General features: G+C 27.3%; 1 protein-coding gene across 4 annotated transcripts in view; it reads right to left on the reverse strand.

The window, feature by feature from the left end:
• LOC100203949 (adhesion G protein-coupled receptor L2) overlaps positions 1-20032 on the reverse strand; it is a 105499-nt gene that overhangs the window by 19789 nt on the left and 65678 nt on the right. For all 4 annotated transcript variants that reach the window (XM_065817325.1, XM_065817324.1, XM_065817327.1 and 1 more), the window contains exons 20-25: positions 16962-17059; positions 16612-16714; positions 16371-16533; positions 15664-15733; positions 2509-2575; positions 1-13 (exon numbers count right to left, since the gene is read on the reverse strand). The exon at positions 1-13 is cut by the window's left edge and continues 70 nt beyond it. In XM_065817325.1, the coding sequence (XP_065673397.1) occupies positions 1-13; positions 2509-2575; positions 15664-15733; positions 16371-16533; positions 16612-16714; positions 16962-17059 (514 nt within the window). The remainder of the gene's footprint in view (positions 14-2508; positions 2576-15663; positions 15734-16370; positions 16534-16611; positions 16715-16961; positions 17060-20032) is intronic.

Genomic DNA, 20032 nt, shown 5'->3' on the forward strand with positions numbered 1-20032 from the left:
TGATGATATTTATCTGAAAATAAAAATTTAAACACCTTTGAAAATAATGTAAAAAAAAAAATGTAAATATTTTTGAATATTTTAAAGACAAAAAATTTTTAAACTTTACATAGCACTTTTTAAAAACAAGTTTTAAACTATTTTGAATAAATAAATTTAAAACTATTTACATAAATAAAATGAGTTTTTTCTTTGAATGACAAATTCAAAAAAAATACTTTTTTTAAATTTTTTTACAAACATTCAGCTATGCAATTTTGTGGGTAATGAATTTATTCAAACGATTATGGAAGTTATAAATTTTATCTTTTAACAAGTAATTTCTTAAACTTATTGTTTATGATACATAAAAACTATCATTGAAATTCTTTTTTTTAAAAAAAAGCTTTTTAATATCTAACATATCTTTGGTATCTCTTTAATATTAAGAACAAACTTATTTTAAAATGAACAAAAATAAGTAAAGATTTAAGTACAAATAGGCATTGACCTAACACATGAAACTCATGAGTTGCAATATTAAGTTATACTATAATATAAACATTAGCATTTAGCTAATTCCTGGTAGTGCAGGTAACAGTAACATATATACTATACACACACATTATAAAGTTTAATGCCTTGTAGGATACCCAAAATAATAGACTGATATTAACAAAGTATGGAAATTTATATTTTTTCTGATCTCATAAATCAAAAATGATGTGCAATTAAAAAAATTTAAATTTGTAGTAAAAATCAGTTCATATTTGTGGTGAAGCGTCTAAATTAATACAAAAAAATTGGAAGAAATACATTCATAGCCAATAAAAGTTTTAAGAGTGGATTTTTTTGATAAATTTTGGGTGTTGAAGCTAGAAAAGAGCTATAAACGTTTTTACTGTTTATAAAAAAGATTATATTTTTTTCTTACTGAATGCAGGAAGTTTAAGAATTATTACAACAATTAAAGAACTCACAATAAAAGCGTTTATTAAGTTACAGTTTTTTTTATAAGAGCATTTAACAGTGCATTATGTATTTTTATTTTACTCAAATTGAGACAAACTTATATAAATTTATATAACTTATTTAATAATTATAATTAGTATTTAAAATATATAATTAATTACATAATATAAAAATTATTACACAATAATTTAGTGCATAATAATTTTATAATATATAGTTTGAGCAAAATAAAAAAAAGCAGTTATAACCATCAAGAAGAATCTTTAACATTTTTAAATGTATTTTTAAAATTAGTTTTAATATTATAAACTTAAGTTTAAAAAAACTTTAATAAGAAGATATGGCATTGACGAAGAAAAAGATTAATGACAGAATATTATCAATTTATTTTTTCATAATAAAATTTTTATGATAAACTAATTTTTTTTAAGAAACCAATCAGCTAGTCTAATCTAATTGATAACATGTGCATTTCAATTGGTGCCTTTTTTTATTTATTATTTTGTTGTTGTTGCAAAAACTGTGCTTTTAAATAAGGATTGTAGTTTATTATGCAGTTATTGATATATTTCAAAAATAGATTTTTTTTTTAATCTTAATTACAACGATAATGCTTTTCTTTCATAAACAATTTTGCAAACTTGACCATATTGTCATTAATGTTATAATGATATTAAACAGTTCACACTAAGGATTTTTTCCTAAAAATACACATATAAACTATTTATGCATATAAAATTTAAAAAAATAGAAATTTAGAACTTAGAAAAATAAAAACATAGAAATTTAAAAAAATTATATATCTAAAAAATGTTTGTAATCAGTTTTATGGCTTGGTATAAAATACTGTGTAATATCACTATAATATTAATATGATATATTGTGTAATATCAATATAATATTAATATAATATAATAATAATGACAATATTTCACTTTGTCTTTTTTACTTGATGTAATTTGCACAAGGATATCTAATTTTTCTAATCAATATATAAAAATAGAGAAAAAAGAAAGTGGTTTATATTTAAGAAAATAGTATACTTTTGCGAGAGCCATAAATTGCTCCGGTAAATACTTAAGGGGAGTGTGAGCATGAGCAAGAGCGAAAGTTCTTGTTTCCCCCACATGATGAAAATAGAAGCCTGTGTGAAATTTATAACCTTGATGTTCTTTGTATTACAGAATTATGGTATAATTCAAACTCTGCATTTATATTGAAAATTATCAAATTTATAGAAAAGATCACAACACCCAAAGTGGTAAGTATGTATTTATATTAAAGATACTTTAACATCAAACAAGATAGCTTTTGTGCACCTGAGCAAATACCAATAAACATTAAAGTTGGTCGAAAGAATGTAGTTTTGGTTGTACTTACCAGACCTCCAGACCATCTTAATAAAAATAAGAAAATGAATAACATAAAAAGAAAAGCCAATCAGAAAAAAGTTTATTTTAATGACTAACTTTAATATTTTGTAAACTGTAAAAAAAAAATTTAAACAAAAAAACAAACAAACTTGTAAACATATGTAAACAGAAAAATTAAACTTACCATTATAACAAATAAAACTGGTCCAACAAAACTCCATATAAAACCATTTTTAACAGATAACCAACAACTACAAAAAAAGTAAGTATAAAAATAAAAAATAATGGTTTCCATGGTACATAAAAAAAAAGTTAATATAAATACTGTATCAATTATTTATTTTTTGTTACAAAGTACTTAATAATATTAAACTTATAGCATGTATAAAAAAGTTAATAGATAAAAATATTACCCATTTTGTAATAACACATAAAAGTAATACAAATAAAATGTGGAAATAAATCTTGATACAAATGTGAAAGGATTTTAAAGGAAAAGAAATTAATATTTTTATGTAGAAAATTGGTTTAACAATAAGGTATTTACTATATCATTTATATATATATATATATATTTATATTTTGCTTATGTTTAAAAAAAGAAAAAAACAAATAATAATGAAAGAAAAGATTGCTGCCCATCATAAACCCTCAGTCGATGTAGCGACATACCTTTGCAGCAGCAAGCTATAAAATAGTTGATGTATGTTCCTGAGTTTTCCTATCATTGTGCTGCTGAAATTGTAACCATTACTTTCATATCTAGCAAACCAATACTTCATCAGCAAAACAATTCAGAAAACAAACATCTGTTTACTATTGCTAGAAACCATTGTAAAAAAGGTTTTGTCTGCCAAAACCCGCTAGTTCTCAGTTCACTAAATCTTATATTTCATCTCATAAATTAGGCTTTCATAACTTTTAGAAAATCTTTAACAGTATCTATAATAAGAGCAAACTTGTTATTCCACCTCTCTAGTATGGTTCAGATTTTGTCACCTCACCTAAGAAAAAGCTGAATAGTTTGCTAAGAACTTCTCAATATCAACTCTTTTTTTCCACTAGCTGCGTTCTACCTGATATAGCTGACAAACAGGTTACTCCATTGCTTGACCTTTGTATCACTCCGGTTTCTGTGTCTAAAGTGATTTCCTGCCTAGACTCTTGAATTATAGTCTTGCCTGTTATAGTCTTGCAGAAGTGTTCTCTGGAGCTGTCGTCTATACTTTGGAAACTATTTAACAAGTGCTAATCATAGTCTTGTTTTCCAGTCTGCTGAAAAGCGGCATCTCTTATCCCCATTTTCAAAAATTCTAGAGAGCGATCTGACTCATCCAACTACTGTCCAATTAGTCTTCTTACTATCAGAGGCAAGGTTTTTGAGTCTTTAATTAACAAACACCTAATCTCATATCTTAAATCTAATAACTTACTTCCTGATTATCAATATGGATTTCGATCTTCTCGTTTTGTTAAGAGACGCTAACTCTTTAGAGTTAGCGTCTCTTAACAAAACGCGAAGATCGAAAATCCATAAAACGAGAAGTCTCTTGTGCCATATACTAAAATTCATATTCACGCTATTTGTCATTCAATTAAGTCCATTCCTTTTACTGCGACGGTTCCTGAGAGCTCTAAAAATACTTTTAAGCTTAGTTTTTTTCTCGAACACAAGTTCTTTGAAATTTGCTTCCTTTATCTTCTTTTCCTGATTCATATATTTCTTCCAATTTTTAAGTCATCTGTTAATCATTATCTTGCTCTATATACTTCACCTTTTCTCTTCCAGTAACTTCCAACTCTAATAGTGGTTGCTAGCAACCTTGTTGGAAGTGAAGATAACTAACATATACATATATATATATATATATATATATATATATTATATATATATATATATATATATATATATATATATATATACATATATATATACATATATGTATACATATACATATATATATATATATATGTATATATTTATATATATAAATATATGCATATATTTATATATATAAATATATATGTGTGTATATATATATATATATATATATATATATATATATATATATATATATGTATATATTTATATATATAAATATATATATATGTTTTTATGTATATAAAAAATATACATATATACATTTGTATGTATATATCCATAATATGTTAATGTGTGTGCGTGTATATATATATATATATATATATATATATATATATATATATATATATATATATATATATATATATATATATATAAATATACAGGGCTCAAATTAATGCAGAAAATCTAATTGCAAAAAAAAACTCCCTCCCCTAATCCAAGGCGCCGCTTTGGGGTAGGGAAGGGGTTGCGTTATTATAAAATTGCATCTTTTCTACATTAGTTCCTAATTGTTATTTCTTTAACAGAAATTCTCTCATATTTAAATATTTTATAATAATTTTTTCTATTAGCGGAGTTTAAAATAACGTAAGTTACTGTTATAATTTACAGCTTAAGTGATAATTTAAAGTTTAAATTGCAGTTAAAGTGAGCAAGTAAAGTATTTAATACTATTACAATATTACTTTTAGTAATAGTTGTTACTTAACATGATACTTAAAAAAGTCAAAATGCAAATATTACAATATTTAAACCAATTTAATTAGCTATAGAAAACTATGAAATAAGTTCATGCTGACAATAAAGCATGTTATTTTTAAAGTGTATTGAATTGTTATTGTAAAAAACTATAAAACAAACTGCAAAATTTGGCAATCTGTTTTGAAAATCTAAAGAGCTTGTATTAATGTTGAACAACTTTGTGACGCTGTTTTACAGTTTTATAACATTAATAACATAAAAAGCATTTAAATTAAAACAAAATAAATAAATAGAATAGATCTAATTAATAAATTAAAACATTATTATCATTATTTCATATTCACTTTCACGTTTCAAATGTTTGAAACATGTAAGATCAAAGCAAATAAACATTAGATACCAGGTTTTTTATAATTTATTGTATCTTGATCTAGCGTGCTATTAAAAATTTAAGTAGAACTAATTTTTTCATTTAAGTTTTATTTTATTTTAAATTTATATATGCAAATAAATATTACAAACGTGACACTTGCTAAATAATTAAGAATATTCACTTGATAATTAAAAAAATAAAAAACAACAAATACTTGTACAAACTTTTATTTAATTTAAATCTAATTGAAAAGTATAGAAGTTTCATTCAATTTTTTATTTATAGTTTAATTTTTGGTTTAAAGTTTGCAATAATCACAGGTTTAATGTTTGCAATAGAATATTTCTACATTTAAAACTATTTTCAAGAAACAAAAAAATAGTTACCTATTCAAAATTCGATTCGGTTATCCAGTTACAGGTAACATGTAACCCAGTACAATCTGCTTCATGTCCTGCTGCGTTGTAGGATACGCCTTTTTAGGCAAAGGTTAGGAGATGCCAACTCCGATTTAAAACACCCCCTGCCTTGGGGCTCTTGGTTGAGTAAAGACTAGAGATGGTGTCTCGATAAAAAGACTCATCTTGGGCGGATGTTAAATGCACCCAGCTACTGTCTTATAGAAGGCCTCCTAGGCAAAGACTTAAGGGGTGAACAGATTCTATCTGTTGACCAGCCTCGCACCCCTTCTTCATCTATTAGGCTGGTGCAGATGTATTTACAATACATTGTTTCCTATTTAGGATGTTAAATGCTGGATCTTTTTGACTCAATGCATGGGTTTTGCTTGCGTCTCTGTTTTTATGACTAGGCAACTCATTCTATTATCTTACAAACGAGGGTACAGCTCTAAAACTCAGTTTTATGGTTCTGAGGCCGGCTGGTAGTCAGGTTTCCCGAACTCTGTGGTAGCTCTCAGAGAGGCTTATTCCATCAACAACTGAAAAATATCAAAGTATTAACAGTGCCATGTTGCGCATGGATGGTGTCCCTGTTTGTACTTTTGATGTGCATTGCGGAGGCCACATTTGGAATCCTTTGTTACGGCTTAGGGTTTATTAGTAGTAATGAGGCAATTGCTTGGGCTATTAAACAGTGTTCTGAGTACTATATATGCTTTGAGTCAAGTTCTTCAATCTAATTTAAAAATGAATAAAGTACCAAAAACTATAAAACACAAAAAACCATCATCATCACCAAGTTCTCTAAGCCTATCATTCACTAATATTCCTGGTCTTCGAAGTAACTTTTCTTCTGTTGAGTCTTATCTCTTGCAAAGTTCACCAGACCTACTTGCTCTTTGTGAGACTAATTTGAGTTCGGCTGTCTCATCTTGTGATCTTAGTGTTGATGGTTATCTTCCTCTAATTCGTAAAGACTCCAATAGTCACATGCTTGGCCTGGGCATTTACATTCGTAAGAATTCACCCATTTGTTGTGAAACTAGGTTTGAATTCACAGACTGATCTTTCCTGTGCTTTCGTTTAGCACCACTTCACTCTATTGCCTTTCTCTTTGTTCTATATCGTTTAGCACCACTTCACTATATTGCCTTTCTCTTTGTTCTATATCGCTCTCCTTCATCTCAAGACTGCACTCTTTTTGACGTTATTTCTAATCATATTGACCAAGCCCTCTCTCTTTATCCATCAGCTAATATAGTAGTTGTTGGTGACTTTAATGCTCACCACTCTGAATGGCCTGGCTCTAGTGTCAAAGACTCTACAGGCATTAAAGCCCACAACTTTTGACTTTCTCAATCCCTTACTCAAATAGTCAACTTTCCAACTTGCTTTCCTGACAACTCGAATCATCTACCTTCTCTACTCGACTTATGTCTTGTTTCTGATCCTAGTCAGTGCTCAGTTTATCCACATTCACCCTTAGGTTTTTCTGATCACAGTTTGATCTCTCTAAAACTAATATCTCGTTCTTCTTCATCACCTGAATCCCCCTGTTATCAAACCTCTTACAACTACAGTAAAGCTGACTGGGATTCTTTCCGTGATTTTCTTCGTGATGGCCCTTGGGTAAAAATCTTTTGTCTTCCTGTCGACAAATGTGCTTCTTACATAACTTTGTGGATTCAGGCTGGCATGGAATCTTTTATTCCCTCTCAAAGATTCCAGGTCAAGCCTCACTCTCCTCCATTTTTTTTCCTCACACTGTGCTGCTGCAATTACCAATTGAAACTGTTACTTCCATATTTATCAGCAAAACAATTCTCCAGAAAACAGACGTCTGTTTATTACTGCTAGAAACAATTGTAAAAACGTTTTGTCTAACGCCAAAACCCGCTATTCTCAGGTCATGAAATCTTGTATCTCATCTTAAAAATTAGGCTCTTGTGACTTCTGGAGAATCTTTCATAATATCAATAATAAGGGCAAATCTATAATTCCACCTATCTTGTATGGTTCAGACTTTGTCACCTCACCTAAAGACAAAGCTGAATTGTTTGCTAAAAAATTTTCATCAATATCATCTCTTGATTCCACTAGTTGCGTTCTACCTGATATTGTCAACAAACAGGTTGATCCATTGCTTGATATTCCTATCACTCCAGCATCTGTATCTAAAGTGATTTCCTGCCTAGACTCTTCTACAGCTTGTGGCCCGGACAACATACCTGTTATTGTCTTGCAGAAGTGTTCTCCAGAGCTGTCGTCTATACTCTCAAAACTATTCAACAAGTGCTTATCAGAGTTTTGTTTTCCAGCCTGCTGGAAAGCGGCATTTATCCCTATCTTCAAAAATTCTGGAGAGCGATCTGATTCGTCTAACTACCGTCCTATAAGTCTTCTTACTATCATAAGCAAAGTTTTTGAATCTTTAATTAACAAACATTAATTTCTCATCTTGAATCTAATAACTTACTTTCTGACCATCAATATGGATTTCAATCTTCTCGTTCTTCAGCTGATTTGCTAACAGTAATAACTGACAGGTTTTATCGTGCATTAGATGAAGGAGGAGAGGTTAAGGCCATTGCTCTTGACATTTCAAAAGCTTTTGATAAAGTTTGGCATGCTGGTCTTCACCATAAGCTTTCTTCTCATGGTGTATCTGGCAACATCTTTAAAATCATTGAATTCTTCCTTTCCAATCGTAGCATAAAAGTTGTCCTCGATGGACAACACTCTTCTTCTTATTCTGTAACTTCAGGGGTTCCTCAAGGTTCTATCCTTGGCCCTATACTCTTTTTGATTTACATTAACGATCTTCCAGATATTCTCACATCTAAGGTGGCATTGTTTGCTGATGATGCTACCATTTATTCTTGTCGTGATAAGAAACCAACACCTTCTGATCGCTTGGAGGGGGCATTTGAGCTTGAAAAGAATCTCAATTCTGCTACAGCATGGGGCTCACAGTGGCTGGTGAACTTTAATTCAGATAAAACTCAATTTATTTCAGCCAATCGTTATCGCAATAATTCAGATCTTACTATATTTATAAACGGTGATGTACTCGATGAGTCACCTACTCTTCATCTTCTAGGATTAACTCTTACTTCCAATCTTTCTTGGAAACCATATATCAAATCAGTTGCAAATATAGCATCTTATAAGGTTGCATCTCTTTATCGAGCTCGTCACTTTCTTACTTCGGATTCTCTATCTCTATAAATCTCAAATCCAGCCTTGTATGGAATACTGTTGTTATATCTGGGGCGGATCTTCTAACGATGCCCTTTCTCTTTTAGACAAAGTGCAAAAACGCATTGTAAAAATAGTTGGACGTGCTATTGCAGCCAACCCTTATCACATCGTCGTAATGTTGCTTCTCTTTCTCTTTTCTACAAATACTATAATGGGCACTGCTCTAAAGAGCTAGCGGCTCTTGCGTCATCTACTAAAATTCATTCTCGTTACTAAATATACATTTGAAAGCTAAATATATATTTAACTTTCAGGAATGATCCTCGCTATGCCACTGTGTATTACAGGAGCTGCTGCAATTAAATTATGACACTGCAATTAAATTATTGAGCGTTAAAATTTGTTAAAATTTTTTTTCAAATCAATTTCTTTTAAAAAAAAATTTCTAAAAACAACTTGTATATATATAGAAAATGCCTAATCTTGATATCGTTTTAAATAAAAAGAAAATCTTTAAAAATGGTATCATGTTTTTCATGTTTTATTCAAGATTTCTTGTTATAATAATTTTTAGTAAAATGCTTATATTATGTGTAAACAACATATAAGATATAAACAGAAACATTCAAATGGCTAACTTTTGCAAGTCTTTGAGTATATTAAGTAAACTTAGTAGTTTAGTAACTGTAAGTTGTTGTAGTAACCTAACTGGTTGTTTTGATTTAGTTTAGAGACAAATTTACTGTGATGTACTCTATCCATTCAGTAAACCAAATATTATTGGCTTATAAATATAAAATATAAAATAATTTTAATAATTATAAATAAAAAATATTTTTGGCTTCCACACATAGATTTAAAGTAATTTAAATTCAAAGACACTTTATGTTGAATAGAAATCTCCACACAAGAGAACAAATGATCATATTTCTATTCAAAAGATAGAAGAAAAGAATGATAATAATAAACTAATAAAAAACTTGGACAAAAACATTACTTAAGAATGACCTCAAATAACGCTAAATTAGAAATAAAATAAAATTAAAAAAAAACAAAAAAAAAAACAATTCGTGAAAATATTTCCAAAAAACTAATCACGAAAAACTAATCACAAAGGAGTGAAAATCGCAATAAACTTAATTTGAGCCCTGATATAAATATATATATATATATATATAGAACTCTTATATGTTGTCAGAAAGTTTTTTCCATATTTTGTTGACAAAAAGTAAAAATTAAAATGTGAGACCGGAATTTTTTTTTATTAATTGATAGACTGCCTGCCCCAACCAAACCCTCAGTCAATGTAGCAGCACTCCCTTGCAGGTCAGGCTAAAAGATAGTAGATGTAGCAGCACTCTGTCGCGAGTCAGGCTATTAGTCAGTCGATATAGCAGCACTCCCTTGCGAGTCAGGCTATTTGTCAGTCGATGTAGCAGCACTCCCTTGCGAGTATAAGATAATCGATGTAGCAACACTCTGCGCATGATTTACAGTAAAAAAAATAAAAATAGAAACATTTTATTAAAAAAATTAAAAAATAAAAACATTTTATTAAAAAAAATAAAAACATTGTTTATATTGTTAAAAACATTCAGAATGTTTTAAAAACATTCAGAATGTTTTCAAAAATATTCCAGTCAATTAAATTTGCATTTTTGTGGTTTTTTTAAAAAACGATTAATTTGTAATTAAATTAATGGTTTTAACTTTCTGACAACACACAAATGTTGGACGAAAGTAAAAAGTAATTAAAAGTGACGTGTTGGCGTAAGAATCATTTTTTTCTTTCCGTAACTTCAGCTCTTCCCAAATGCAACAATCTATATATATATATATATATATATATATATATATATATATATATATATATATATATATATATATATATATATATATATATATATATATATATATATATATATATATATATATATATATATAGTTTTGGTACTGAATTACCAAATCGTCGTAATAGCGCAAATTTTAATAATTAAATTTTAATAATTAAATTTTAAGTCTAATAAGTATAACAATGTACAAATATAACAAAAATATATCAAATCGACTATCAAATAACCAACTTTATTAGGTTTATTAGTACTATAATACTATATTTATAATTTTATTTCTGTATATTTATTTCAATTTAAGTTAATAATGGAGCTTTTGCCTAATCACTACATATTATTGCTGAACTTAATGCTGCAACTGTTACTCATTTGTGCGTGTTTACACAGAGTTTTATAAACAAGATTTAGCATGCTTGACCTTTTAATATTTCTCTTTATATTTTTGACCATGTGATGAGATATTCTTAAATCTTTATAATCTGTTAATATCTGCTAATAAGATCGAAAACTTTTCTTTATCAGCTTAATTAGTAATAAGATAGAAAACTTTTAAATGACTTCTATCGGAAAGGATAAACTTTATGTTATTTTTAAATTAGTATAGTAACTTTTAAAGTCAGGTAATTTATTTAATTCATGCATTTTAATAATAACACCATTCAAGTCCTTTGTCAATTGTATTTAAAGTATATTAATCTGTGATTTTTATTTTTAAAAACTAGAAGGCGATGATGACTCTAGAAGACTATGCTCTTTTCAAAGGTCAAAGCATCAAACACTTTATAAAGTTAGTGTTAATTTCCAAAACACTTGCATCTCACACGGCCAACTCTATGTTGCATTTTCAAGAACAAGATTGTTTAATAAGTTATATATGCGGTAGTGGTGTAGTGGTAGAGCGCTCGCTTCGTAAGCGAGAGGTTCCAAGTTTGATTCCCACCACGTCCCTGGTAGTACAGCGCTCAACTTGTTTCTCCGTGCAGCGGCCTTGTTCGTCAAGGTTCGTGTTTCGGAGTTATAGAGTTGAGAGAGGGTGATAACCACAAGTAGCCTCCTCATCTGTAGTGGCCTTCTCAGCTTTGGGGAGGTGAATTATTTAAAGAAAAAAAAAAAAAAAAAAAAAAAAACTTATTTAAAAAAAAATCTGTTCGGTTTTATAAAATAAAAAACCAGTCGTTTGATCATTTGTTTATTTTAAAGTTGTTAAACATTTATTACAAGGTATGTCATTAAACAAATATTACAAAAATGAGTTTGTACTTGTTAATGTTTCTAATTTATATATTTTTCTTAACTTATATATTTAAGTATATTTATGTGTTATTCATTATGTGTTTAGATGTGTTAAGGTTATATGGGTTTATATTTTGTAAGTGTGTAAATATCTTTTATATATGAAGTGTTTATATGCTTGTGATGTATTATAATTTTATGTGTTTATAGCTTGTAAGTGGTTATTATGTTGCTGGCATGATTTCAAATTATTGTGACTTGGTTTAGTTAACAGCAAGAGTGTTGACCTTGCTTGCCAAGTGGTGTACTTTGCTATAATGTGCTTTGTTGAGAGCAAGAATATTGTCTGCACCAGTAAAGTGGTGTACTGTCATAATGAAACACATAAATTAAATCTGTTTGCAGTTAGTGTAATCATAAAATGTGTTGAAAAAATATTGTTGAAAGAATGTGTTTAAAATAAATGGTTAAAAGATATATAGCTTTTTAATATCTATAATTTTTTTAATATTTACAGTTTTAAGTAAATTTTTTGAAAAGATATATACTTTATTAAATAAATATATACTGTTACTTTTTAAGTAAATTTTGTTGAAAAGATATATACTCTGTTCTTTTTTGTTAACAATTTATATTTTTGGTGATAAATAAATTTTGTTAAAAAATGGGCTTCCTTTTTAATAATAGCTCCTCCCCATTTTAAACATTTAAGAATTTCGATTTCTTTCATTAATTATGTTTAAGTTAAATTTTTTTCTTTTTTTTATAAAGGTAACAAAGTGTTATAACATAAGTTTTAGTAACTTTCATTAAATTTTTAGGCTTTATTTATTGCAAAAATTGCATTAAATACATTTCAATGTAATGAAAGGGATTTTATGATGGCGGATTGCATTTCACTGTTTAATGCTAGCAGTACTTGCTGAGCAGACAGGCCTTATAATTTTTTCAATTTGCTTTATTCATGAGTTTTTATCTGTAAAAATTTTATAATTTTTTAAATTACTTTTTACTGTTTGTTTTTTTTTGACTAAATACTTGTAATAACTTTAGTTTAAGTTTTTGATAGAAATATGTTATTCTTAGACATTGCTAAATTATTTTAAAACATCTAATTTAAATTTGACTAATAGTAGAGGTAGAATATAATTAGATTATTATATTATGCACTGTTTTATTTGCTTAAACTGTATTTTAGATAAGTTTAAGAAAGTAAACTCAAAGTTTAATTTAAAAATAAAAGATCAACTTTTATTTTTTAGGTTTTAACTTAGTAAACTTTAATTATTTAAAATTTGCTATGTTGATCATTAGCTAATAGTTTAAAAGAAATTAGCTTATCCCAATCAAGGTAAGAATAGTTTTATTTTCTGATCAAATTACAAAATTTGTTTGCACTGATAGCTATTATGTTTTTGTTATTTTGTATAATAGCTAATTGTCTTTTTAGCAATAAATGTCTTTTCTTACAGATTTTGATAGTAAAAGATTACTACATCTGTCCAATAACATCTGTGGAGTAGTCCAAGATCATCTGTACACTTTTGTTCAAGATCATATGTATTTTTCTTTTACTCTAATAACATCTGTTCAATATCATCTGAAAATTCAACGACCCCTAACAACATCTTAAGAAAGATATATCTACATCTGGTAATTTTTCTCCAAATCCAATAACATACGGAAAAATTTTCTCCAGATGTAGTTACATCTGAAAAAATTTCTGAATGTAACTACATCTGGTTAAAATAATGCATTATTAGTTAATATTTTTTTCCAGATGTAACTACATCTAAAAAAAAATCCTATATGTAACTACATCTGGTTAAAATAACGCATTATTAGTTAATTTTTTTTCCAGATGTTATTACATATAGAAAAATCTCTATATGTAATAACATCTGGTTAAAATAATCCATTATGAGTTAATTTTTTTTTCCAGATGTAATTACATCTGAAAAAAATCCTATATGTAATTACATCTGGTTAAAATAATCCATTATAAGTTAATTCTTTTTTCCAGATGTAATTAAATCTGAAAAAAATCCTATCTGTAACTACATTTGGTTAAAATAATCCATTATAAGTTAATTTTTTTTCCAGATGTAATTACATCTGAAAAAAATTCTATATATAACTACATCTGGTTAAAATTATGCATTATTAGTTAATTCATTTAAATTTAGGGCAAAAGCTCCCCCTCCTTTCCCCCTTTTTTTTAATATAGAGAGTTGATCCTGTAGAAAATGAGGAGAGAGAGTAGTGGGAAAAAAATATGCTGCATCTATAATTAGTATTTTTTTTTTATTGGTTAACCTACCAATTTGTAATTGATAATGAAAATTTAGTTAAATTTTTTTTGTAAATATATACTTTTCTTTATATATTTTGTTTTGTTATTATGTATAAATAAATTGATTTCCAGTTAATACATGTGGTGCATTTTTTCCTTTTTTAATTCAATTACTTTTTTTAGATTAATCAGATGACATGCTTGTTCAATGTAGACATACAATTGAAAATTTTAAAAATTGTAAAGTGTAAACGTAAACTTCAAATTATGTAATAAAAAAAATTGGCTTAATTTTGATTTATATGCATTTTTATAAAGCATCTATATGCCGTTTTATAAAGTTTAATAAGTCTTTTGTTTATTAAACAGTGTTAAAAGATAATATTTAAGCATGCCAAAGTGCTTTGTGTGAGTTTAAATCATTTCACCCTGAATTTTTTTAAAAATCTTTTCCAATTTTCTAGAATACTAAGTTGAACATTTTTAAAGGTCTATAGATATTATATGCATAACATATATAAAGATATTATATACTATAACAAACGAAAGGGAGAGAATTTTATAAAAACTTTTTTAAAATTTCTAAAAACATGAAAACACCATTAGAAATTTGTTGGGCATATGTCATGATAGATTTTAAGGTTTTAATGTGCTTAGTAATAGATTAAGTGTATGCATTAAAGAGACAACTTTCTTATAGAAAAAAGATTTTAAATGAAAACTTTAATTTTCTTTAAAATTAACAGGGCAAGAGCCCTAATAAGCTGCAGATGGCCTAAAAAAGAAAACAAAAAAAAACAACAACTTATTAAAGAAAAAAAAAATAAGGTCCCCCCGTTTTTTTTATTTTTAAATAAAAGTTTACAAAAGTTGTAAAGTATTGAAAGTTAATCGTTAACTCAAAACAAAGATTTTTATATTTTGCTCTTTTTTAAAAATTATTGAAATAAAATGAAATCATTAAAATGGTAGGTGTGGAATAGACTATTTAAGTCATCTCATATTTTTTGAAACTTTTTATACCAATGGTAATTAATTAAGACGTTTCAAGCAGGTATTCTAAATATTATTTTGACTGGTACTGATATCCAATTTGTTGATAAACAGAGATTTGGGCAACATCTACCGTAAAGTTTTTTAACGGTAATTATAATAGAAAATTTATTTTATAGTTTTTAAAAGTAAACAATAAGTTTAATTTTTATATATGTATATAATTATTTTTCTACCGCTTACTAAACATATCGAAATAAGGAATAAGCATAGAAAAGGTTGGTGAAGAATAGATTTATCAAGATCTGTGTTTTACGGGTCCTGACAGCTAGTATAATTATGAATTGCCTAAAAGAATTAAAAAGAACTTACTCTTTATTAAAATAATTTTTTAATCAAACTTACTGATCCTTATGTTTTCCATAAGCCTTTTGGTCAATTGCAAGATTAATAATAACAACCAAAACTGGTAAAACTATAGAAATATAAAACTATATATATAGAACTTAATAAAATTTAAATAAATATATAATTTAATAAAATTTAAATAAATATATAATTTAATAAAATTTAAATAAATATATAATTTAATAAAATTTATTATGTGGCATTTAACACATATGTTGTATATTTTTATAACATAGCAATATAATATTTATTTTGCCCTTAAAGTTCTAAATTAAAGTCATTATCTATAACTACTTATAACAAACTTAATTAAATATTACTATATTAACTAGTTACTATAGTAATATCGAATTAAGTTTGTTATGGGTAACAAGAGCAACTGCTTTGGTTACAATAATCATTTGTGAACATAATATTTATTCTATTCTTGTAAAATAAACAAAAATTTGATCGTATTATATTAGAAAATCAAATAAAAATTTATCAAATAAAAATTATTTATATAATATTATAAATTAAACTGACATACATACAAGACATACAATTACAAAAACATGAAAGATTACACATCAAAATAAGATACATCAAAATTATACATAAACTTATTCACATTTGATTTGAGAAGCAATTTTCAATTTTCCATATATTCAAGTTAAACTGTTTTAATTATTAAAAATTATTTAAAAATTAACATAAAATCTTACCCCAACATGCTATAACATGTTTATAGACATGATTAGATGTTTTACCATGCATTCCAAAAACATGAACAAGCATAAAATATAGTACCACTCCTTCAAATGCCATTAAAAAGAACGTTGATAAGAAAAAATAATGCAGGAACACTGCTATAACTTGGCACCCTATCTAATACAATAAAACAAAATTTAACATAAAATAAGTTAACTATAAGACTTGATAATTTGTTACTTCTGGTAGACTTACTCTGTTTTCTACTTTGTCAACTCCAAATATAAAAATTAACTCTGCCATAAATAGCCCAAACACTATATTTTTATGAATAGTATTTCGAATTGATTTAATTGTTCTAAGAAAATATATAAAATAATTTAAAAAAATATTTTAAACAAATATACATAAAATTTTTTGAATCAAATAAAGATAAAACATGTATGATTACTATAATATGATGATTAAATACATTATTTTGTACATGTAGTATGTTTTAAATATGTCATCGCACTTTCCACCACCATATTTCTCATTACTTAAAATATATGAAAAAATTTAAAAATAAATCATGATTATTAAATTAAAATTTATAATCTGCTTACTTTATAAAGACAAATGAAAAAAATGAAAGTAGCAATGCCATTAGAGAAACAGATAAACCAAACACTGTAATCCTGCTCATAACCATTTTGTGAGAACTCTAAACAAACAAAAATGTATTATTAAAGAAAATAAATCACATGTTACACAAGCAATGATAGCTGTAAAAAACTTTAAAAAAGTTTGAGAATTACACTTCTTAGTTTTGTTATTTAATGTTACTTAGACAATAAACATTAGAAAAAACTTTTTTTTATAAACTTATATAGCTATATGCTTATATATCATACTTCTATATATACTCATATAGTTGCAGCAGTATTTATTTGTCATAACAAAATGAAAAAATTGGTAAATATACAAAATATAGATTTTCAAATTTTAGTTAATATTTGTAAAGCTCAAAATGTAACTTGCAGTAACTTTACCTGCAGGAAGTTTAGAGCCTGCAAGACTCACTTCGAAGCTGATGATAGATGGAGAGTAGACCTCATTATGTGGCAAACTGTTCTATGTTTTAGCAATGCAGATGTTGAAGAAGTTGAAACAAGCATTGTTGATTTTTACTGGTAAAGTGTCTCTCTATAATTAATTCTTGGCAGAATTGTGATAAGAGGAAAGTTTAGTAGGGCAATGTTACTGATTATTTTAAACATTTGCGTAAGACTATCTTATTTACGGTCAACAGTTGTTAAGCACGTCTGGACTTCTAATATAATACTTTCAATTTGCCTCGCATCTTAGTGACTCTATGCTGTAATTGCTCAATAATTTTCCCACCTGTCATTAATGAGGGTTCAAAGTAAATTTTTTTAAAATTGGCATTGAAAGTTCAAATTCAAAATCTAATAAACTAAAAGCTTGACCACTCTTTTGCAGAAACCTTTTGCGGAAGTTTAACAAAGTTTTTAACAGCCAAGTCAAAAAAATGAAAAATGTTCTATTATTTTAAACTTAATATTAAATAATTAAACTTAAGTTTGAAAACAGTTATAACTTGTTAAAAACATATAACTCTTTAACTAAATGTCTTGAAAATGATTTGAAGAAGAGAAGCTAACAGTAACATTAACTCTGATGAGTTATTTAAGCTTTATCTAAACAAATAGAAAAACTTGTAGAAAAAAACAAAAGTTTGTAGCAAACAGGACTAGAATAACACAGATATATGTTGCGTATTATTATAGTATTCATAACCACACTACGCACATCCCTCACCAACTTTACAAGATCTCTAAGAATGTTAGAGCTGTATTAAAAACTGGGATAGGTTTTGAAACTTTTAGCTTTTGTAGTCTTATTATATTGCAAAATTGACAAGCATGACATAGAGTCCAGGCACTAAGATCTGTTGCAAGGACACACAATGTCATTGATGACCACAGTGCATTCCTTTACTTGATTCTAATTGGTTATAATGGCACCAACATTATTTTACATTTTATACCCATGATTTTTAGTGCTATGTTAGGTGTATATTATATATTTGTAATATTACCGATATTCATATACCCCGTTGTGACACAGGTGAAATCAGTTTTCAATTTGTTATTGTCTTGTGTTAATACCATATGTTATGCTACATTTATAAACAATTTGTTTTTTAACCTTTAAATATCAACACTATAGCTTGGTGAATTAGTGTCCTGCATCAATTACTGAGGATACAGAGTTCAAACCATGAAGGCAATGCATTTTCTATTTTTCTTTTTATATTATCTGAATTATCATTAATTATTATTTTTCGTATTTTGTCTATTTGTTTTATTTTATTGTTTTATAATGTACAATACTTTTAGTCACAAGCATTTTGTACACCAGCAGATTTATATAGACTTGCTAACTTATAGACCATTATTTTATCATTTGCTAAGGATGACTAAAGCGTGAGTTATGGTCACTCCCGTGAGCAGAAAATCTCCTGAAACATTTTTCTCTCTCCTATTAAATAGTCTTTACATTCATTGTTGATTTTCAGCCAATGACATCATCAACAATCTTTTCATACAAGAACAAATTAAAGATTTATATAGATAAAGAATAGAATCCTAAGTCAGTGGCGAGCACACTAAAGAGATGCAACAATAGCAGATGCTAATTTTGCAATGGATTTGATATATGGTTTTCAAGAAAGATCAGAAGTAACAATTAATCCTAGAAGATGAAGGGTAGATGACTCATCAAGTACATTACCGTTTATAAATATAGGAAGATCTAGATTATTGTGATAATGATTAGCTGAAAAAAATTGAGTTTTATCTGAGTTAAAGTTTACCAGTCACTGAGAGCCCCATGCTCTGGCAGTAGTGAGATCTTTTTCAAGCTAAAATGCCTCCTCTAAGCAATCATAGTGTTAGCTTCTTATCAAGACAAGAATAAATGGTAATATCATTAGTGAACAATGCCACCTTAGATGTGAGAATTGCAGACACCAGCATTGCAATATTGAGGAGGTGAAATAGTCAATAAAGTAATTAGTAACCACTTTTCATCGGTCAGTTTTGTTGTAATAAAACTCTTTGTAGGTGGATACTTTAAAAGGAATCCTGTCTTCCTTTCAAATTCCCCTCCAAGAATTTTTATCTGAGTTGACAGTAAAATTGTGGCCACTAAGTATTAAAAGCGTAGATCATGTTGCTTGTTACTTGGTGAATAGTAAAGCGCCCTGATTTTTACCTGATTTAAAAATCATCTTAACATACTGATTTGGTGTGTAAACTCCGTCAACTCTTTGAACAACACGTTTGATGCAGCCAAATTCTCAATCACAGTGTAAAAATGAGTGACCCTTGGCTGGTAAATAGTTACGAATACTTTTAAATACTCCTGTATCACAATGATTCATCAAGAAATTCACCATATGGATTTTTGTTTTGCCCTGAATCCATATATAGATTTTTTGTTTTGTCCCCATCCATATATGGATTTTTATTCAAATCACTGAATAGAATTAGATGCTTAATTCCACCAAGAACTTCAGTTTTCAAATAATATAGTATTATGGAGTACACCTACTCCTTATTGGCCATCGACATTTTCATAAAAAAACATAAAAATTGAAAGACAGTATAAT

Source organism: Hydra vulgaris, chromosome 14, assembly GCF_038396675.1.
Source record: "Hydra vulgaris chromosome 14, alternate assembly HydraT2T_AEP".
Taxonomy (NCBI): domain Eukaryota; kingdom Metazoa; phylum Cnidaria; class Hydrozoa; order Anthoathecata; family Hydridae; genus Hydra; species Hydra vulgaris.